The sequence below is a fragment of the Lissotriton vulgaris genome, chromosome 7, assembly GCF_964263255.1.
Source record: "Lissotriton vulgaris chromosome 7, aLisVul1.2, whole genome shotgun sequence".
Classification (NCBI taxonomy): Eukaryota; Metazoa; Chordata; class Amphibia; order Caudata; family Salamandridae; genus Lissotriton; species Lissotriton vulgaris.
In genome coordinates, this window is record NC_141695.1 from 1,451,183,164 (window position 1) to 1,451,206,578 (window position 23,415).

At 42.1% G+C, this 23,415-nt stretch overlaps 1 protein-coding gene across 1 annotated transcript in view; it reads right to left on the reverse strand.

The window, feature by feature from the left end:
• Positions 1-23,415, reverse strand: part of PTPRT (protein tyrosine phosphatase receptor type T) — a 1,692,228-nt gene that overhangs the window by 30,117 nt on the left and 1,638,696 nt on the right. The window contains exon 30 of the mRNA XM_086932257.1: positions 22,647-22,820. Coding sequence (XP_086788383.1) covers positions 22,647-22,820 — 174 coding nt within the window. The remainder of the gene's footprint in view (positions 1-22,646; positions 22,821-23,415) is intronic.

The following is a 23,415-nucleotide window of genomic DNA, read 5'->3' on the forward strand; positions in this document are numbered from 1 at the left end:
GGAGCTCGGGGAGAGTTTGATTTGTAAGATATTTTCTTTAGTCTACATATTTAAACCTGCAATCCCCCTTGCCACAACTTTGGCACATCTACAACCTTATGGCCTTTTGGTGCCTGCTACTTTGTGGTTACACTAGTGTTTATAAGTGCGGATGGGGTTAATATGTGAAATGTACCAAGTACAATTCATACAAAAGCTTCTAGTGAGTGTGTGGTGGAGTGTGAGTGAGTGAAAGAATTGAGAGAGTGCGCCTTGCCAATATTCTGAGGCCAAGGCACTGTGAAGCACTTTGAGCTATCTTCATATTTAGCACTGTCAGGCAGGGTTGGCTGCATCCTACACTGGACTGGGCTGCAGAGCGAGGTAGCCATGACCAGTTGCTTGATGGGAAGCTCTTTTGCACCATTGTGATGTAGCTATTATTTAGTGTTGTGGTGTTATTCTTACTTGTGGCAGGCAGGGATAAGTGTGTTCCTTGCTAGTGTGGGTTAGAGGGCAAGCACGCCTTGACCACTTATAGCGTGAAACGCAATTTGACTGCTATGTAGTGTTAGAGTCTTGTGGTGACATGCTCGGGGTATGCCTCATGCCAGTGGGGCATCAAGGCGAGCAAGCTTTCTTAGATTGCCCTGCGCGGTATCTACAGCCATGCTCTTTTGGTTATGTTGCTTTATTAGTTTAGTTTCAGTTTTGTGACTCCAGTCATTGATGTCGATTGATAATTGTTATGAAGTTTAAAGCAGTAACATTTCTCAGTATGTGGATGTTGAAATTAGGCTAACCCCCGGTGATCCATCAAAAGTTGGTAATGGCTGGTAACAAATCTACAATGTGTTTTGTTTAATGCATACAGTTTGCAATTTGGTGCCCTTTATGATAATATAAATAAGTAGAAAAAAATAACAATATATGCAAAGAAATATAAAACTTCAAACCAGGCAGATATAAATAATAAAGTGGACTTCAGTCTCTAGTCGCACTTTTTCTTAGCGCCAGGATGCCCGTAGGGTTGCAGCGCGCTCTAAAAATGACATAAATAAAATAAATAAATAAATCTGCTTCCGTTAGTAAAGAACCCCCTGCACATTGAGTTGTTGCTGTGACCTGGGAGTGCATTGAGACGCTATGTTTATTTCTGATGAAAGAAAGCTTCATTTTCCTCATACAGATTGTGTCAGGAATTGCTTCACCTACGTGGGAGCTGAGAGGCGGCTATGCTTACTGGAGCAACAAGGTCCACGCCATCCTCAGATAATGGAGATGCAGCGCGCCTCACCACCTCACACTCACTGGCAGCAAATTGGATGTATTGTTTGACTCTATTCTCAAGGCCTCTTACCAAGCGAGCGGGACATTGCATCACCTCGGGCTGGTCATGCGATCAGCCAGTTCGAACGGAGGCAAACATTAGCGCAGACAGGTCTATTTGATGTTTCACTTCCTCTACCACCCTCCTTTTTCAATGTTTCACCTGTAAGTTGTCGCATTTATAAATTGTGTTCGACTATAAGCACAAGGCCAGTCAAGGACGTAGAACAGCAACATAGAAAAGGTAACATTTGACCACTTGATGGCCTATGTAGCTTCCACTAGACTAGGCAATCTTTATAAATGAGCATGAGAAACACGCGCCCATGTTCTTCAGTGCTCACCATCTAAATTCTGTTTATTTTGTTTGTACACATGATGAAACAAAACCTCCCGTCTATATATCTATCTATATTTCTATCCATCAATCCATCCATGCATCCATCCATACATCCATCACTTTGCGAGCAGGTTTTTTTTTTTTTTAAGGTGGCATTGTAAGTGGATGTTGCATATTATTAAAGAAGACCGAATTACTGACCTAATAATTGGAGCTGGTGTTGGACTAAACAGTCTGAAGTTTGAAAGTAAGGGCAGGAGCTATGTAAATTATCTGGGTATCTTTGGGGCTTATTCATAAAGGTATTTGACACACAATTTTCAAGGTGTGCACTTTCCAGTGCAGTCCACCTGCAAAAGTGTGCCGAAACCCAATCAATCAATCAATCTATCAATGTATCAATCACAAAGGTGTTTGTTAAGCGCAACTGCTCACCCGTAAGGGTCTCAAGGTGCTGGGGGGGTTGCAGGTTCGAGTCCATCAAGGAGAGGGTCTGTCGAAGAGCCAGGTTTTGAGGTTTCTTGCAAAGATGGGGAACAATGTTGCCTGTCTGAGGTGGAGCGGAAGGTTGTTCCAGGTTCTGGCCGTGAGGAAGGAGAAGGAGCGGCCTCCCGAGCTGGTCTTTTTGGCGCTGGGGACCACGGCCTAGTAGAGCTCAGTTGATCGTAGGGTCCTTTGAGGTGCGTGGAATTTGAGTCAGCTGTTCAGGTATGCTGGTCCAGTGTTTTGGAGGGCCTTGTGAGTGTGGGTTAGCATCTTGAAGGTGACTCTAGCTTTGATGGGGGGCAGATGGAGTGTGCACAGGTGCTTGGAGATGTGGCAGTGTCTTGGTAGCTTGAGGACCAGTCTTGTGGGGTGTTTTAGATGTTCTGTAGCTTGCGGGTGAGGTTTTTGTTTATTTCGTTGTAGAGTGCGTTGCCGTAGTCAAGGCTGCTGGTGACCAGGGCGTGAGTGATGTTCTTTCTGTGTTCGAGGGGGATCCATTTGAAGGTCTTACTTAGGAGGCAGAGGGTGAGGAAGCAGGAGGACGAGACAGAGTTGATTTTGGCGGTCTATAATGAGCTCTTGAGTCCAGGATGATTCCCAGGTTGCGTGCGTGATCTGTGGAGGTGGGCAGGTTTCCGATGGCGGGGGGCCACCAGGTGTTGTTCCAGGCATCGGGGTTTGGGTCCCTGATGAGTACATCCGTTTTGTAGGTGTTTAGTTGTAGGCAGCTGTTTTTCATCCATTTGGCGACGGCATCCATGCCTTCTTGAAAGTTGTGTCTGTCAGTGTTGGGTTTGTAGGATAGGGATGAGTTGGGTGTAATCTGCTTATGACACAATGTTGAGCCAGTAGGTTCTGACGATGAGGGCGAGCAGAGACATGTAGACATTGAAGAGCAATGGGCTGAGGGAGGACCCCTGGGGGACTCTGCGGGTGGTAGGTGTAGGGTCCGAGAGGAAAGGGGGAGTCTGACCTGCTGCATTCTGCCAGAGATTAAGGAGCAGATCCAGTCTAGGGCCTTGTCTCGAATCCCTGAGTCCTGGAGTCTGCGTATTAGGGTGCGGTGAGAGACTGTGTTGAATGCCGCAGAGAGGTCGAGGAGGATGAGGGCTGCTTTTTCTCCTTTGTCCAGTAGGGTGCGGATGTCGTCTGTTGCGGTGAGGAGGGCGGTTTGCGTACTGTGTTTTTTTCTGAAGCCGGATTGGGAGGAATCGAGGATGTTGTGCTCTTCGATGAATGTGGCGAGTTGGGTGTTGATGGCTTTCTCAATGACTTTCGCTGGAAACGGGAGCAGAGAGATGGGTCTGTAGTTTTTGAGGGCAGTGGGGTCCGCCAAGGGTTTCTTCAGGAGGGGGTTGATCTCGGTGTGTTTCTAGTCATCGGGGAAACTTGCATGTTATTGTGCATTCAACAAACCTTTTCAGGGAGTTTTCCTTCCTGAAAATAATTGTACATTTGCTCTGTCAATAACTGGAGTAAATTTGTTTTGAGGTGCAAAATGGAGTGAAAACTCCCTAATGTCATTTTTTATTTATTTTTTATTCAAATCCATAAAAAAATGTTATCAACACAATCCATCCATACAATTCATTTAGCATGTCGGGTAATAAAAAAATCATTGAACACCACTAATACGTCTAAAGACAGTGAATCGTAAGATCATTAAGAAAGAGACAATATAATAATTTAAGCCAACATTCAGATATGTTAAAACGTACGAGAAAATGAATCTTATAAATCTTTTAAATATGACTTTAAAAAAAGCAACGCCTGATAATTTAATACAATGTCAACTGCCAGTATAAACACAAACTAAGCAATTGATTGAGCCTTGGGTACATTAAAGTATGTAAAAAAATCAACATGTTTGCCATGAATGATATTTCATCCCATAACAGCCAATACAGATACATAGCAATAAAAACTAAAATGTCTTATAGTGCACCAAAGTGCTAAGTATAAGGGTCTATAGTGCAATCAAATCCCGGAGGATATGAAATTATGTCAATAATATGACTATAGATAGGAGTCGAATATACTAAAAATACCTCCTGAAATATAGGCTCGATTTTAAGATTTTAATCGAAACAAGCTACCCAAATATTCTCAAACTTCTGAAGCCCCCCAATTCGCAGTGCATAAACTCGTTCACTTCTTTTTATCTGCTTCATTTTCCGAACCCATTCACCTTTGGTTGGTATAAGATCCGATCGCCATCTGTAAAGCAAGAGTGATCTACGAATTGCCATTTCGATATATATTAATTTGATCACCATTGTCAGGAAAATGGAAATCAGAGTCATAGCCAAACACTTTCAGCCGAATATTTGAATATATTGTGATTGTGGATTCGGTTTCCAAATAGCAAAACATATCATTCCAGAACTCCTGGCTCGAGGGGCACTGTGATATGATGTGTGTTCAATGTGTTGAAGGATGATTAAGACAACAAAATCACTGTCCAGATTGATTTGGATAAACCTTAGATAGAAAAAGTGGGGTTCTATAAAGCAGCTATTTGCTAAAGAATAACATCCTACCCCAGTTAGCCCCCCTTAGTGTGCTAAAGTTAAGTTTATTTAATACCGACCACATACTCACAGTGATTTCCAACTCCTCATGTTTTCCCCATGTAGTTATTGCTTTCTCCACAAGATCTATACCCTTGAAAAAGGCTAAACACTGTTTCCATTCCCCAGGCTTCTTAACTATAGTTTTGTCTAATAATTCATGTACAAAATGTTTACATTTGGTAATCTGTACCAACTTGCAGTTACTTATAAAATTGCTATAAATATTATATGACCCAAGGAGAAGAAAATCATTTGGAAATATTCAGCCATCTATCATTCCATAAGAAATCTGAGATTTTCCCAAAGCCAGCCTTGGCCCATTTTTGTTTAATTACAGTCGGATCTCTGATCCCAGATAGTGAGATGAGGTTGGATAACAGATTTGAGGAGTTGATAATGGGGATTGAATATCTTCTATAGAAAAGCTGGCGTTCATGGAAAAACCACTGCATACACTTATAATGTACTAGTTTAGGAGATTTTATGATTTTTAATGGGCATGTATCTGATTCGCTTTACAAATTAACTTTATGAAATAGTTTATAAATAGACCTGTTTGTGGTGCTGGACTAAACCTTGACATACATTGTGCAAAATATGCAAAATAATAATCCCTGAGGTTTGGGAGAGCTAATCCGCCATTTTCCAGTTCCTCATATAAAGTGCTGAGTGAATTCGGGGGACTTTCTTACCCCAGAGAAAAGATGTAAACATGGACTTTAATTTAACAAAAAAAGAAGCTGTTCATACACAGGGTATCGTTGAAAATAAAAAATGTAATAACGGAAGAACAGACATTTTAATCAATGCAACCCTGTCCATAAAAGTTAATGGAAGGGAATTCCATTGAAGGAATAAGTCCTGGACTTTTCGCAGAAGCGGAGCAAAGTTTGAATCATATCATTTGGAAATTCGAGCCGAAGAATAAACAGCCAGATATCTTTTCGGTTTAGTATTTAGACAAGGAGAGGTATCAGCATGTAAATCCTCAGGTTTACAGCCACACTGTATTATTTCAGGTTTTTTAAAATTGATTTTATATCCTCCGAGCAACTCAAATTGCTCAAAAATCTCTAAAGATTTGGCTTGCACCTCCTTCTCAGCCCTTATTATGAGCATGACATCGTCAGCATATAATTTAAGTGTTCCCATAGTTGATAGAGGAGGACAAATATCAACACTATTCCAGATGGATATCTTCAGGGGCTCAATAAAAAAGGCAAATAACAACAGAGACAGTGGGCAGCCTTGTCTAGTCCCCCATTTGAAAACTCCATAATGTTGATAGGTAGTTGGAAAAGTGGGTTCTTGATTGGGAATACATTTTCCATATGAAGAAGCAAGAACAAATTCATACATTTCTGTATGTCTTAATGACTACATCTTTGAATACCTCAGAGATTCTAAAACAGCTGACTCTCCCCACCAGAATTTTTAGGAATATTTGAGGAGTTTAGTAAATCAGTATTTTGTTTACTTCAAACATATGTGTGAGACGGCTACAAGAACCAGTCCAATGCATGGGTTTTTCGAGCTCAGGCAAATTCATATTTTCTCAGGAACGCCCTTTCCCCTAGTGACAATGCTTTTTTGAAGCGATATGTTGCAATCTGGGGTTCTCCTGTGGCCATTGACTGTACAACCTCAACACAATGCTTACAGTATTACCTGATGCAGTACAAGCCCTACATTCTTGAGTAAATGTTTCCAAGTCATGTTAAGTGCACATCAAAGGTGCACTATTTTTATGGTTGCTTATTTTCAGGTAGTGAAATTAACAAAAAAGAATGAATCGAAGTACTGAAAAGGTTTACTCACAAAGGTAATGCCGACAATATATTTGATTTCATTTATGACATATGAGCACAGAGTCCGGAATCAAAGCAGAATAAAAAGTGCAGCATTTTTTGGAAATGCATAATGTGCAAGTGCATAAGTGAATAAGGGAATGATGGCAGCCATTCACACAACAAAGATTCTCCCACCTCATAGATGAGGTACAACCCATGACTCCTATTTAGCAATAGCAGAATTACTCACAGCTGCCACCAAATTAAATAATCTCTCATGCAATCTCAACATGATTTTTAAGTGCTTGCTACGAGATGGAGTCCACAATGTAATGTATAAAATAACATACTCATAAAGTTTACAAGAAGTTATATAAACAGAGTCTATTAATACAATACATTTATAAATGGGGCGTTGTTTGGACGCCGAGAGAGATGGCGGCTCGGTGATTCTCTCTGCCCGTGCGGAGATCGATAATTAAAGGTGGAACCCATCTCACCGCTCCGACACCGATACAGGTTGTGGAATCGGTTTCCGGAATGTGAGGGGAGCATTTAGAGAGTATGCCCGTGGATATCTGTGGCTGGGAAGTGGTATTTCGGCTGCTTCGAGTGCCCCGTCCCGGAGGCTGCAGCGAGTGAGGGGGACGAGAAGACCGCGTGGCTGCCCAGAGTATCAGCGGATGGAACACATGACCCTGACTGGAGTCGGGAGCGATCACTGGGAGCAGCGGTGGAAGAGCTGACCTCTGGGGGAATCATGAGTAAACACAACCACCAACGGGTGACATTAGACCCGTGAGGGAACGCTAGCGTTACTCGCGAGCACAAAATGGCGGCTCGCATTAATTCTTGAGCGAGGACTCCCTGTTCTTCATGGGTACGCATCGGCACACGAGGGTTAGACTGTATTTGGCACCGAGCTGCAGCCAGTGAGCGAAATAGCAGCTGTGGACTGCTATTGTCCAAAGGAGGGTGTCTTAACGTAGGGAAGATAATGTCTGATTTTGGCACTGCTTTCTACCGGCACCCGATGTGAGGAGAGGAAACAAGGTCGGCTCACCCTTCCAATCAGTAACGGCTGGCGCATGCACAATCATCACAGTGCAGCAATGTGGTATTAAAATGGAAACGGCTCCATAATAAATGGTTGTGTTTATGATGGCACATGGAAGCAGGGTCTGCTTTGCTGTAGAAATGGTTGTTGAATCGATGATTGGAGACCAGTAAACCTGTGAATGAATCCTGGGCTGCACCATGAAGTTTTAGACTTAAAAATCAAGCTCTTCAAGACGCAATTTACATTGATTACAATAATGGGACTGATAGCGTGTCTCCATTAGTGCAAAGCTTAACGCAAATGGTGACTTCCAAAATGGCGGCGCAAGCTTAAGGCATCGTTTGAATGTGTGCACTTCCTCACGGCGTTTGGCAACCACAGCAGCGACCATCATTTCAGCTCTTGGGTGGTTTATCTGGTAACTGTTCATCTAATTGTATTAAGATAGAAGAAGGTATCGGAGTGACCAGCGAGTGTAAACAATCCATAAAGGGCGGCTGGGAGTATAGGGAGACTAACCGCTTCGATTAAAGGAATCTACGCCAAAACAGCCATGGCAGATAGTAAAGAGCTAGCGAAAAGCTTGAAGAGGCTTAAATCTGACCAGTCGAATCCGAATTCGCCCAGCAAAGGGGGAAAGAACAATCCTGATCCGATTGATCAGATACTCAGCAGATTGGATGAAGTAAGGGATCTGGCAAAGGCGACCAAAGAGGAAGTGGCGGCGATCAGGCAGGATAACCGCTACACCAATGCAAAATTGCTGGAAGCAGAATCGAGGATTAGCAAACTCGAAGACATGGAAGTCAAGTCATGTGAAGCCATTAAACGTCTGTGCATAGCTGCGGACCAAACGACACGGAAACTCGCGGAGTTGGAAGACAGGAACAGAAGGGGGAATCTACGTATCTTTGGTATTCCGGAAGGTTCGGAGGATCAACATGGGAGCTGTGTGGCCTTCCTAGAATCCTGGTTCACCCAAGCTACTAACATGACCTTTGTTCATCCGTTAGAATTTGACAGAGCGCATAGAGTGCCGGGCAGGATAAATAAGACTCAAAAAGGCCCTAGAGCTATTGTATGTAAGCCACTACGCTACCAGCATGTAGAGCAAATTCTCAGCTTCATGCGAAAAAACAACCATATCCTGTGGAAGTCATCTAAAATCTACATATCACAGGATTTTAGCAAGGAGACAGTTGACGTTAGGAAAGCGTTCTTGGCACTCCGACCGCTGTTGAAGAAGAGAGGTTTCCAATATGGTTTTATGGGCCCAGCAAAATATCGTGTGATTATCCAAGGTTCTTCACACATCTTTTCAGACCCCCTGAAACTGAAACGCATGTTAGATGACCCTGAGGACCTGGACATGGAAACGAGCAACCCCGAAGGCTCAGCAGGCCAGGCTTCGGCCTCAGGTTACAAGTGAATGGTCTTCATCCACGTTTTCCATGCAACTTTCATATGTGTTCCTTTCCCTCACCATGGAGGGGTTCTGAAGTGCTAAAATGTGCTTATGTTCTCTTACAACTTAGTGGCTTTTGCGATGTTTGCCATTGTTATTGATCTATTGGATAAAGAGAATGTTCTATCAATGCCCGCTAGTATAATGGCTTTTGCGGTGTTTGCAATTGTTATTGTTCTATTGGATAAAGAGAATGTTCTATGAATGCCTGCTAGTATAATGATCGTCAGGTAATGGATATCTGCTCACAAGTTGGTACGCTTACCATTTGGTATTCCGAAGGGCTATGTCAGTTGATACTGTTGTTGTTTTCTTAAGTCGCCCTAAGATCAACAGGAAACTATGATATCCACGCTTCTTCTCAAAGAAGTCCCTAGTTGAGGGTCCCTAGACCGTTGCTTTGCCTAAGTTGCCTTAGTTAGCAGCAATCTGCAGGTCTGCTGTGGGAGTTACTTTGTTCCAAACTTGTTCTGATATGTACACGCACGGGGAGGATGCACTGCAATCTCTCTTCAGTCACCATGCCTTCTACGTACAGGTGGGGTGGGGAGGGTGGGGGATGTAGGGATTCTGAGTTGGGATGTGTGTTCTATGTTTTTTGCTTTTGCTTCTTTGTGCTTGCGTATTTTTTATTGTCTTAATGCTTGGTGGTGGGGAAGGATGTGGGCTCTACTATCGTACTATCGTATATATGGGCCTTATAGATCTCGAGGAACTTTGTCTCTCTGTCATGCTACTGTTGATACCATGTGTGATATATGATTTTCGTTATGATGGTACGTTCTATTGATGTCGCGTAGAACAATTAATACCCCGTTGGGGGTATGTAATGTGGACAAACTGAAGATATTATCTCTTAATGTTAAAGGAATGAACCAACCTGTCAAGAGACAAACGATTTTAGACTATATACGGAGATTGAGAGGTGATATTGTCTTGTTTCAAGAAACGAAACTTGAGTCTAAACAGTTCTACCACCTGAGGAATACGTTTTATAATGAGGTTGTGGGTGCAGAGGCTGTGCACAAAAAGAATGGTGTCTTGATACTTGTGGCGAAGAAATTTAAGATAGAGCTTCTGTCCTCCGAAGCGAGTGACGACGGGAGGTGGGTCACGGCCAAGTTAAGTAGGGACAATACAGAGTTTTACGTCACGAACATATATGCTCCTAACACTAGCGACCTTAATTTTTGGGAGGCTCTTAATAAGCATATTGAAAATATCCCGGATAATGCTGTTCACATACTGGCCGGAGATTTCAATCTCCCTATGGATGCAACGTTGGATAGAGACTCCCACTGTCCCTTCAAAACAAATAAATCACATAAAGCCTTTCTCAATTTATGTCAACGCTTTCATTTGGTAGATGCGTGGAGGCTTCAAAACCCTACAGGGAGAGACTACACTTTTTACTCCGCACCACATGATTCATACTCCCGAATCGATTACATCCTCATATCACAGAACGGAGTCCCTAGAATTGAGTCCACTACCATAGAACCCCGAGTAATGTCTGATCACTCTTGCATTTCCTTATCCATAGCTAATGTCAAATCCTCTTCTCGTCAGACGTCTTGGCGTCTAAATGACGAAATTCTCAGTAATGATCAGCATCGGGCCACAATACAAGAGGAGATCTCTTCGTATCTGCAGGTCAACAAAGAGGGGGACACATCTGATCTCATTAGATGGGACGCCTTGAAAAGTACCATAAGGGGGGTGTGTATCAAAATCAAATCAGCAATGAACAAAAATTATAACGCACATCTGGAGTCCCTGGAGAGTGAAATTGTAACCCTAGAGAGTAAACATTTGAAAGATAGAGATGATGTGTCTCTTCATGCCTTGGCGAATAAAAAATACGAATACAATAAAATAGTCAGCGAGAGAGCGGGAGTCTGGCTTGATAAAAGAAGGAGGTTTAAGATCTGCGATTCTAAGAAAGCTGGTAAAAGTCTAGCCTCATACTTGAAGTTTAAAATCCAAAAGAATTCGATCAGTGTCATTAAGGATACCTTAGGTTCCTCACATTCGGATCCAGACAAAATAACAGAGGTGTTCAGGGTATTCTATGAAGACCTTTATGCAAAGAATAAAACAGTGGAGAAAGACAAGATTAAGTGTTACCTAGATGAATGTGATCTTCCACTACTCTCTGCTGAGGACCAGACTAGTCTTAATGGCCCGATTAGTGCTCTAGAAATAGGAAATGCAATTAAAAGTCTGAAATCAGGTAAAGCACCCGGCCGGGATGGCTTCACGGCTAAATTTTACACAACCTTCCCCTCCCTTCTAGTAGAGCCCCTCCTACATCTCTTTCAAGAAATAAATGACACAGGCGAGGTCAGAGGCACTCTGGCAGAAGCAATAATTGCAGTACTTCCTAAAGATGGGAAAGACCCGTCGCTCCCGAAAAATTATAGACTTATCTCACTGATTAATATAGACTGTAAGATCCTGGCTATGATATTGTCCGCCCGCCTCCAGAAGGTCCTTCCCCAGTTAGTCCATCCATCTCAAGCAGGTTTCCTTAAAAATAGGTTGTCCAGTGATAATACAAGGATTCTGGCACATGTTTTAGAGAAGGCGAAATTACTAGGTACACCCACAGCAGCAATAACACTGGATGCTGAAAAAGCCTTTGACAAGGTTGACTGGTCCTTCCTTGAAGCAGTCCTTCACAAGTTTAACTTAGGGGAAACATTTACAAGACTAGTGATGGCCTTATACTGCTGCCCGTCAGCGAGAGTGAGAGCTGGTGGATCTTTTTCTTCCGCCTTTTGTCTAAAACAGGGCACGAGGCAGGGATGCCCCCTGTCTCCCTCATTGTTCTTATTGGCGATCGAGCCGTTCTTATACCATATAAGAAATGACCCTAACATTGTAGGCATTCCATTTGGAGACTGCACGGTTAAATTAACGGCATATGCAGACGATGTGCTTGTTCTGTCTGAGAGAGCTGATGAGGCAATACCTGCGCTCATGTCTGAGATTGAAGAATTTTCCAAGGTTTCTGGGTATAAACTCAATAAAGACAAGACGGAGGTTAAACTCCTGAACAATATTGGTGATAAAGGAATCATTGGGGATTCCGGTCTTACATGGCAGCCTAAGTGTTTCAAATATCTGGGGTTAGACTTTGATAAAGATTTGATCTCCACCCTGAAAATAAACGAAGAACTGACTTTTAAAAAGATATCCACACTACTCGAAGGGTGGTCTCCAAAATTCCTCTCCTGGTGGGGTAGAGCGGAGACGCTCAAAATGATGTCTACTCCGTTGGTTAACTATCTGGCCAGCATGCTCCCTATGACGTTCTCGAACAACTTTATCACTAAGGTAGACCAGCTGTTTGGTAGTTTCCTGTGGCGGGGTAAGAAAGCCAGGGTATCACTAAAGAAATTGCAATTAGCCAAAGACAAAGGAGGCCTGGGTCTGCCTTCGGTCAGGAACTATCAGACAGCCTTTCTCTGCAAACAGGGAGCTCAATGGTTAACTAAATCACCAATCTACACACCCATATGGATTAATATTGAGGAATCACTAGTGAACCATGCCCCACTTGAAACCCTTCTCATTATGGACCTATCGCATTTACCACACTCCAAATACATAATGCTAAACACTAGACAGGCTCCACTTAGACTTGACCAAACACATAACACTAAGCTGACATTCGCTAAATCATCTTTTATGTCACTATGGAGAAATCCATATCTCAAGCATAATGGCAGTAGACTCTTCTGGGACTCATGGTCCAAGAAGGGCATTAACTTAGTGGGGGATCTATACGATGAGAAAGATCCACTCCCGTTCTCGACTCTGCAACGGAAGCATGATCTCACTCCGATGGATTTTTATGATTTCTTGAAAATCAAAGCGATACTAATGGCACGTAACTTCTCTCCCTACACACCATGGTTAATAACTCATCTTCCACGTCTTATACATGAGGGTCACTTCGTTTCTAAGGTGTATAAACTTTTATTGCCCTTGCCCAGGAAAACTCACAGAAAGGTGGAATTGAAATGGGAAGCTGAACCGAATTTAACAGGCATAGATTTTGACTGGGAGGGGTTTCATAAGACGGCCCTTACCCACAAAGTCTCACCCATCCTATTTCAAACAAAGTACATGCTAATAAACAGGGCATTTTGGACTCCAGATAAGCTCTTCAAATGTAAATTAAGGGATTCACCTACATGCTGGAACTGCCAGTCAGGCTCGGGTGATCTTGCACACATGCTTTTCAATTGTCCTTCTCTAAGTATATACTGGGGGAAAATATTTGACTGCATTTACCACGTATTCAAGATAAGGCCTGTACAGGACTTTGTATACGTAATCCTAGGGGCGCTTGACCCACAGTTATCAAATGATCAAGACCGCCTGCTTTTGGACTTAATGCTAACACTGGCATGTAAAGTAGTTCTATGCAAATGGAAAAGCGCGAACGAGGTAAACTTTAAAATCTGGCAGGAGTGGTTATCATTTCTGAGAGATGCCAATAACCCAGCGCTACAAGCAGCCTCATGGAGACCATCTAATAGAAAGCTGTGGAAATCGCTATATGCATCCTCATTTCACTATGAACCGCCTTGATGCACTATATGTGATCCTGTTACATTGGCCTGTGTTATCTGAGAGTACATTTGTTGTCATCCGCTAGAGCCTAAACCACTACCTCCACGCACTGAGTGTTATGTATGTATCTGTTTTATGATGATGCAAGCAAGAGTTGATTTACTTTATATATTAATTTCATTTTTGTATTTGTTTATCAATAGATGAATCCCATAATTTATGTAATGGAAGAATTACTGTACTGTCTTTCCTTTTGTTTTTCTACTTCAATAAAAACGACTTGAATTAAAAAAAAAACAATACATTTATAAATGGTTACTAATATGTTTCTGTTGCATCTTGTACATGATAAATCGCAGTGGATAAAATGTATTTAGTAAAAGTAACTTTTTCAAAGTGTAGTAGTTCAATTCTAGTTCAATTCGCATTCAATACAATTCTAAAAGTAATCAATGCTACACCTAGCTCAATAAAGCATATTGATCATCCTACACTACAATTCACCATAACTGCATTTGCTCTATTACAGACTTTTATAGCTCAATCCTCTACAGATAAACACGAGTGGATGCCACAAATAGAAATAGAAATGTGCCACTCCTAGTCTAGCCCTATTCTAATCGTGGTCTTTAACTCTAAACCTAAGACTTATATACACCTTGACCATATCTCCTTAACCCTTACCCTCACTAATTATAATTCTGCATAAACCTGATCCTTAATTAATCTAAGAAAGTTCGTTCTTTAATACATACTAAAACCCTGCAGCCGATTAATGAAATCACAATAACGAAAACATTTTCATTTCTATGTCTCTTTTTTGCATTGCAACTGAAATATTAAATGAACTATAGCCCCTTTCTTTATTAAATTATGATACTTGTATATTTAGTTCTAGAATAATATCCATAACTGCCACACTCTTTGTGAGTTCCTCTACTAGGTTTTTTAAAATTATTGCATCCCACGAGATTATATCAGTAAAGTCACAAATTATATAAATGCAGTGTTTTGTGAAATGTTTTTGAGTGCCATTCAAAGAAGACTAGTCAAGAAGTACTGCTCCCTCGACCTTTCCCACAAAAAAAGTCAAGCAGGTCGATTTGGAATGATTACAGGTTACAATGTTTCACATCAGGGTGTTTGCTTATTTATAAAGATTTAAAAACATCATGAAGAAGGTCCAGGGAGACGAATTTAGGAAACAACATAATGATAGTAGGGGATAGGGGAAGTGAGGCCATAGCAGAAAGGGCACATGGGGGGAGAAAAAAGTATGATCTGTAATAAAGAACAAAAGAAAAGCCAGAGCAATAAGGAACAAACATTTAGCATAAGAAAGAAAATGAAAGAAATGTAAAACTGCTAAATGAAAAGAACAATTAAAAGGAAAGGGTTCAACGTATTGAAGTGATACGCTTCTGTACAGTATTTTAGCCCACAAAGCCCTTTCCCGATCTAATGACTAATGTTCCTTGGAATTGTAGGTCTGGCGGTATGCTCTCGGCAGACCTGATCACGTTCAGGTTAATATTAAGCCTTCAAAAACAAGCCCCCAAACGGTTTCTTAGATAATATCTTATTTTACAGTACAAAATATGCTAAATCAACCCTTAGGGATTGATACGTCCCCGCTCGGATGGCTGCTGTGCGTTGCAGATAATACACCAATCACCCAGAAGCACACATTAAAAAAGGGAAAATTGATAACGAATATAAGGTTGCATGGCCCTAGAGGCAAAAGAACGAAAAAATTACAAAAATGTTATTAGCATTCGTTCTTTGTGACAAGACCACTGATATAGAATCCTTATGCAACTTCATCTGCTGAGGCTTTAGAGTTTGCCAGTTACTTCTAATTTGATTTCTTCATTATGCTTGTAGCACATACTGGGCAGTGTACTGCTGGCAGACGGTTCTGAAACTTCAGCTTTGGAAATGTAAACGCCCTTAATTCTTTGATCTGAAATGGCATCTCTGTGGGGTCGAGAAAATTATTCAGAATGAATGCTTGTTAAATCTTAAACGTTTCTTTATTTTCTTTGAAGTCAAACTGAGGCACATTAAGAGAAAATGCCCTGGCTAGTTACCTCTCACACCCTGGCGTGGGTGGGGGCATGTCTACGTTTTTTTTTAATAACTCTCTTCCATTGTGGTTCCCATTGGCATGCTTCATCATAACGTTTTCACCTAGGTGCCTAATTTATCAGGGCGGGCTCTACCTTGAATCTCATAAGAGCTCTTTGGTCTCTGTATCGGGGGACCTATGTTTAAAATTTCCTTCAATTATATACCTGAATAAAAGTTTTATTTCTGGACCCTTAAGCATGATTAAAAGCAGAAATGTGATGTGCTAGGAGTGATTTATTTTGCTTTGACATTTATAGGTGTTAAACCTGGCACTTTTGACAGGTTTATCCCCAAACCTTTTGCCTTCTGGCTCCTATATTTCTAGCCCTGTTTTTGCTGGGAATAGGATTCTGGGCACTTTACCCACACTGACCACAGCTTAAATGCATTTGCTCTCTCTATAAAATAAGATATGAAGGGTTATCCATGATTGGCATATTTTATTTAATAGTAAAGTGCACAGTGTGTGCCAGGGCCTCTAAATCAAATGCTACTTGTGGGCTTGCAACACTAATTGTGCCACCCATTAGAGTAACCCTGTAAATGTGTCTCAGACCTGCTCCTGTAGTGACTGTGTGCACAGTTTCAAACTGTCATATTTCCCTGACGAGTGAACCATCAGGTAAGGATCCAATCTTCGCTTTTCTTACATGTAAGGCACCCCTACGGTAGGCCCATGATACATCGATGAGCAGAGTGCAGTGTATGTGAAATGTTCTGATAGTGAAATACTGTCAATTTCGTTTTTTACTTTTGAAAGGCTTCTGTCTCATAGGCAAACATGGGTGTTGCTTTGTAACATCTTACATATATGACTTTCCTTAGGGACAAGATAGAGAAATGGAGTTTAGGCTCTCTGAAATAAGAATGTATTAATGCACCTTTTGGTAAAGGTGGTTTTTAAATTCTGTGTTTGAAAATGCCACTTTGAGAAAGTATTATACACAGAGAGGTAAGGCCCAAAGACAATATCCAGGTAGGGCCCTTTTAAGTAAAACACAAGAAAGACCTAGATACTGTTTTGCTAAGCTGCTATCTACTTAAGACAGACACAAAGAGCCAATGTTTGAATCCCAATGGATCTGGTTATTTATTTATCCATTCCTTGATGTGTATCAGAAAGCTTTCCGCTTATAATTTGTTCCCAATGTACAGTATTCCCTCTTTGAAATGAAATTGAAAGAGTTCTGAAGGGTTTATTCCAAATGTTTACCAAATGTGCAAAGAGAATGGTGCATAACTGTTTGTTTTGATGTTATAAATATTCATGTTTCATTAATGTATATGTTATTTGTACACTTTGTCTACTTAGTTTGGAATGAATATTCCTTACTTCAGACTGTTATGAAATAATAATAAAAAAAGCTTTTTGATACACATAAAGAAGCAGTTAAATAAATAGCCAGATCCATTGGGATTCAAATAATGGCTCTTTGTGTCTGTCTTAAGTAGATAGCAGCATAACAAAACAGTAGCTAGGGCTTCTTTTGGTGTGTTTCCCCTTAGTTTTTTGCTTTCTGACCTCGCGGTTTTGGCTCTGTTTTTGCTGACGTAGTGTTTCTGCGCACTTTTCTCACTGCTGATCAGTGGTAAAGTGCAAGTGCTCCTAAAGTAAAATGTTTTATTGATTGGTGTTTCCATGATAGGCCTGTTTGATTTATGGGTCAGTCCCTAGTAACGTGCACTGAGTGTGCCAGGGTCTGTGAATCAAACGCTGTTAGTGGGCTGCAGCACTGGATTGTGCCAACCTACACAAACAGCCCATAAGGTGTAACTCTGGCCTGCCATTTCAGAGCCTTTGTGCAGTCTGGGTCTGCCATGTCGACATGGCAAGTGCACCCCCTTGCCAGTCCCTAAACCTTCCCTTTTCTATATGTTATTCACCCCTGTGGGCAGGGCGCATTGTATGCGAAAGGTAGGACTTGCCCTGGTGTGTGTGGCATGTCCTGATAGTGAATTACAGCCAAATTAGTTTTTCATTATTGCAAGGCTACATCTTCCCGTAGGCCAGAACAGGCAGTTTGATCATAACAGTTTATAATCCTAACTGGCCCAGGGAACACGGTAGAAAAACAAGTTTAGTATGCCTGAACTCAGAATGTTAAATACATCCTTTAGTGTGGGTGATTTTTACATTCTATGTTTGAATATACCACTTTTAGAAAGTAGGGATTTTCTTTCCTAACCATCCAGGATGCTGCTGCTAGGTTATGTAATCCATGCGTGGTTTGTGAGTGACAGGGGGCTGGAGAGGGCCTTGGCTCCAGCAGTCTGATGGGTCAGAGCTAGGCTGAATAGGGCCTGCTTTGAGTAGAGAGTAGGGGGCAGAGATTTCCTTTTACTGACCTGAGCACTCATAGAATAGAGCGTAGGGGGAGGAGATTTCATTTCAAGCTGGGCCAGGTCTGCTCTCAAACAATGCTGTCTCCACCTCCTGCCAGGAAGCTGCACTCAGGAGGACAGACCTGATTTTTGACTAGGTACATACACTCTCTGACTTCTGAGAACAAAGGATTTGATGGTATAAATATTGGGGCCCAAACCCCAGAACTTAAGAACTATTTTGGATCAAGAAGACTGCCAAGAAGAAGACCTGGGGAAGCTGTGAGGAGGAACTACCACTTAGCTGTGTGCCTTGCTGGGTTGGCCTGCGGTAGCTGGTTCTGTCTTGGGCAGTGAAAGGACTTGACTGAACTTTCTGCAATTTACTTTTGTGAGTTTCTCCAAGGGCTTGAGGTAGAGCTTGCCCCCTGTCCAAGAAGTCGCAGGAACAGCAAAGACTTCACATTCTTCTGCCCTCAGCACTGGGGACTGTGTGTTTTGTGCTGTAACAGAAGAAAAAGCAACCTGACGCCGCCCACGATGCCGCTCCCGACTCCATGTCCATGTCAGAGGGCACTGCAGCACATGATGCATGCCGACACCAGCGCTCCTGACTTCAACAACATGTGTGACTTTAAGGGCCCCGACGTCTCCTGCACCGACCTCCGGAACCAACCCCTGCTGATGCCGTGCTTTCGGAAGCTCAACGAGAGGTCGCCGACGCCCTGCATTTCTAAAAGGTACTGTTTGCGGATCTTCCCGGCACCATAGCTGACCGCGACTCCGCGGTCAGCCAGAACTGTTTGGATTTGTTTGCTCTCTACACCGTGATAAACTTGGATGGCGCTATCGACATCAAGGAACTGTTTTTGAAGTATATCTTGATAACTGAAAAATTTTGAGTACTCGTTTAGCGTTTTTGGTTTTGTCTCAAGTATATAAAAATATTGGATATTTTTCTAAACTGGTGTGGTATCCTTTTGTAGTGCTTACACTGTGTTACTGTTGGTTATGGGCAAATGCTTTACACACTGCCTCTAAGGTAAGCCTGACTGCTTGTGCCAAGCTACCAAGGGGGTGAGCAGGGGTTATTTTAGGAGTGTAACTCCCTTATCCTGACTAGGAAGAAGGGTTCCTATTTGGACAAAGGTGCAAGTCGTTGCCAACTAGAGACTCCCATTTCTAACGCTAGGTCTTTCTTGTGTTTTACTTTTAGAAAGTAGGCATTTTCTTACTTTACTATCCTGTGTGCCTCTGGCTATCTGGTATTCAGCATCTGGTTTTAAAGTGAAAGGAGCTGGGGATATGCATTCACTATAGACAGCCACTGGTGGGATGAGGTGTGCCCTGACTTGCCTGGGTAACTCATAGCTGGGCTGAATTGGCTGTGTCTCCTTTTCACAATGCTGTCTCCGCCCCCTGTGGTCAAGCTGCACCAGGACTTTAGACTACTTCAAGGAACAAGAGGACCCGGCCAAGAAGAAGAGCAGAACTGTGTGTGGAGCGAAGCCTTTTCTGTGTGAGAGGTGGTTTGGCCTGCATTTGCTGCTTCTGTCTGTGGTGGAGGAAAAGGACTGATTATTGTTGCCTTGCTGTGGTGTCCTGCTTGTGAAGAATCTTCAAGGGCTTGTATGTCCTGGCCTCCTGTTGGAAGTCACAGTATACAAAAAACTTCAGGAAAAGATAGTTGCTGGATCTAGAAAAGAACCTGCCTGGAGCAGGAGAAGGACAGGACTTCTCTTCCCCCTTTTAGAGAGCGTTTATGATTTTTTTCCCGGCAAAGTGTACATGGAGCACTTTGCTTTTTACTCCAAGCTAAGGAAGTGCTGAAACAAAACCAACCAGAAACCCCATTTCTAACAATACGTGTATATGTTTTCACCAACCATGCCAAAGCGTCAAGTGCCTTTGATCAGGACCACAAAGCTACGTCTCTCTGCTTCAAAGATTCGGTTAAACGTGCACTATTTAGTGCAAATTAGTGAGCAGTAATTTAACACTCACTCAGCCATGCTCTCCGAACCTAAAGAGTAATTTCCCTCCTCAGATATATTTTATGGGGGTATATTCTAGACCCCAATAGAGGATTAGAGGCAGGTGAACCCTGTTCTCAAACCTTCGTCAAGGATTGTCACCTGTTTTTTCACATGATCGGTACCTCCAATCTCTGCACCTTTGACCTCACTCCAATATAAGCGTGGGGTGGAGGGGTGAGTAAGATTGCTGATTTCCTGTACCCATTCATACATATCAATTTAAAGGAATCAACAATACTTGCATTATATTGTTGATGAGGAAAATCAGTTCTAAGTCTGAACAAGTTGATGCAAGAGCCAAAGTAAGATTCATGTCACGACAATCCACAGCATGGGCAAAGCTTGCTGTATTCAGTACTGTTTCTTTACCATGCAACTACTCAGACTGAGGGTAGATAGTAATACTAGTAGGGTGAAGAGACTTCTCCTACTTCTGGTTTCTACTAACTCTGCATCGGCTACATGTGGTTTCTTGTCACCACTAAATGTGGCAGTGACAGGAGCAGGTTCTAAAAGTAATAAAGGACAACCAACTAGGGTATTTGTTAGAGCCTAAGGCGATCCCCTCAGGGGAGGCCTTTGTGTCACATAACTGATCTTGGGGCAGATACTTCTATACTATGCTTTCCGCCAACTCCCCCCTACGACTATTATTGAACATTGCTGCTATCTATGTCTTAAGAAATGATTTTCAAAGCAAAACATTGTGAAAAATATGGATGTTTATCACCAAGGGTTTCATCAGATAGCAGACATGCAAGAAGAGCGAGCATGAAATGTTTTATGTATAAATTTCAAGACAAGGTGATTGTGAACAAAAGTGTGAACGGGGAATTCTTTGATGACCAAAAGATTACTCTGCGTTAAGGAACTGCCAGGGTTGGATGCCACAAGAAAATACATATTCAGTGATGCTTAGACAAAATGATCGACCAAGAAATCTATGCCTTATTACACATTTTATTCATAGATCTACAGCAACACAAAAAGATGAATAACTGAATGCTGAGCATTTAAAAACATTCATCTCCAGGACACAGAACTGGGCCTAAATCCATTGTTCTTTTGCTCGCCTTGCCATTTCAGTTTGGACCCAGCCATTCATAGATCTATTGCCACGTTAAAGATATTGGACTAAAGAATTATCCGAAGAATGTTGCTTTACAGTTCTGATGGGCAGGATAGCGAGATTTTATTTGCGAAATATTCAGTGTAAAACCAATCACTTCTTGGTGCTTTGAAAGACTTAGTTGGTTTGTAGGGCTCACAGAAGATGTGAGACAGAGATCTCTGGTACCTAAAGTTGTGCTGAAGTACCATGCACTATAACGTGATGTAAAGACCAAACCCAAGACCCACAATCACTGCCTGTCATGGTAAGCAAATGAGAGAAAATCATGATGCCATGTTGTAAAGTTATTAACGGGAATGGTAATTCAGGATAACAGGTTAGAAGCTGATACCTTACAATTAGAACTTATCTCCTACGTCATTGTTTCTCATTTTATGAATTTTGGGTGCTAAAGGCAAGGCAGGAGTGCCTGGAACTTTACTCAATGAAGAGCTTGAATCTATCCATGAAATTTTAAAATGAATACAGATTATTCCCTTCAACCCTAGAAACAACACATCCTGAGTTTACCCATTTGCTGCTTCTGTCGGCCAACGGCCGATGAGAGCACTACCGCCGCAGTGCTGCGCACGTCTGTTGGCCGAAGCGGCCCCGCCCGCTTAATAGAAACGCTCCGCACCGGCGCGGAATGTTCGAAGCAGCAAATGGGTTAGTATTGAGATTGTAATGAGGACAGTTGATAGATTATTATTATTAACCATAAAGTGGTGTTTGACAAAGATGTTTTCAGCTCTAGTGCGGTATACTTGATATTTGACCACAACGCATTCCATCTGAGAAAGGTATCTTCCTACCTTTGTGTTTTTGACTCTTCAATAATGAGAGGATGTTATCTAAGGGCTAGGGTGGTCGACCTCCAATCTGGGGAACCTGGTTTAAGTCTTGGCAACGATGCTCAACAACCTGTGAATCTGGGCAAATCACTTAATCTCCCAGTGCCTAACAAAAAATTAATGTGTCCTTATGTAACGCAAGTGGTGCTCATGTAAAGCACTCTGATACCTGATACCTTCAGGTCAAGTTCATGCTATATACAACTCTGAAAAAAAGAAAAAAAGTTGTGGTATACAAAAAGTCACATAATGAAAAGTAGCAATGTAGTTTTGGATTTGACACACTGGATTTCCTTTCTTATCTTGCTTTGTGGCAATAGTTAGGGTAATAAGCAGACTGAATGAAGCTTCCATTCCACAACTTAAATCAATGTCTTTCTTTCTGCACTATTCAAGTTTTCTTCACTAGACACTAGGTCTGTCTGTACAGGAGAATAGGTGTTACTGAAGCCAAGCCTTTGTTCACTCTTGCATTTGATTTCCACAACAGCAACAGTGTTTCTCTTGAAAACTCCCAATGCTGGCAGGGTTGAGGAAGAAAACAAACGAAAACACCACCCTCACAGCCAATATCACCTTCCACTTACGTCCATGAGTGCAGCATTGATGTAGTTGCTCGACTCTCCGTCCACTGAGATGAGAAACGGAAGGCAGCGGTCCAGGGGCAGCACGTCCATGCATCGATTCTTGTCATGATTCCTCGGCAGGAGGCCGATGCTGCAGTCTTCTGGCCGCACCCTTGGCGTCACAATGTTCAAGGTCTGCAGGGACGGTGGAAGGATAAGAGAAAAAAAGCTGCTTTGATCATTCTTTGGGTAAATTGGGTGATTGGACATAATTAAGAATGTCAATTTGCGGTCCAGTTTAACATCAAATCCCTTACTCCCCCTGCCCCAACTGGTCTTTCCATAAGCAGATCCTGAGAACAAGCGAAAACATTGGTGGGCACTGCAAAATGTCCTAAGACATGAGGTTAAGGAAAAGGATGATAGGATGAAAATAAATTGCCAGCACATGCAGTGAGATGCCCTCAGTTTGCCAAAGTGAGCCATGTTGCTTTGCCTATAAATAGGGTCCAATAAGCACAGCCCAGGGCATAAAAACAATTTCTTCTATTCCAACACATTTTCACTTTATCGATTTGCATCTTCACAATGGGACAGAGGAAGGAAATTGCACTTGATATATTCAGCGGAAAGCATCACAACTCTGCTTCATTAAATAGCATAATTGATGCCACCTGTCCACAGAAAAGCATCAACAAGCAGACAGCAGCAAGCTTTAGAATCATGCTGTGCGAGATGTTTTTCATCAGCTGAAACGTTTTCAGCGAGACTTCAGAAGTGCATGCAAAGC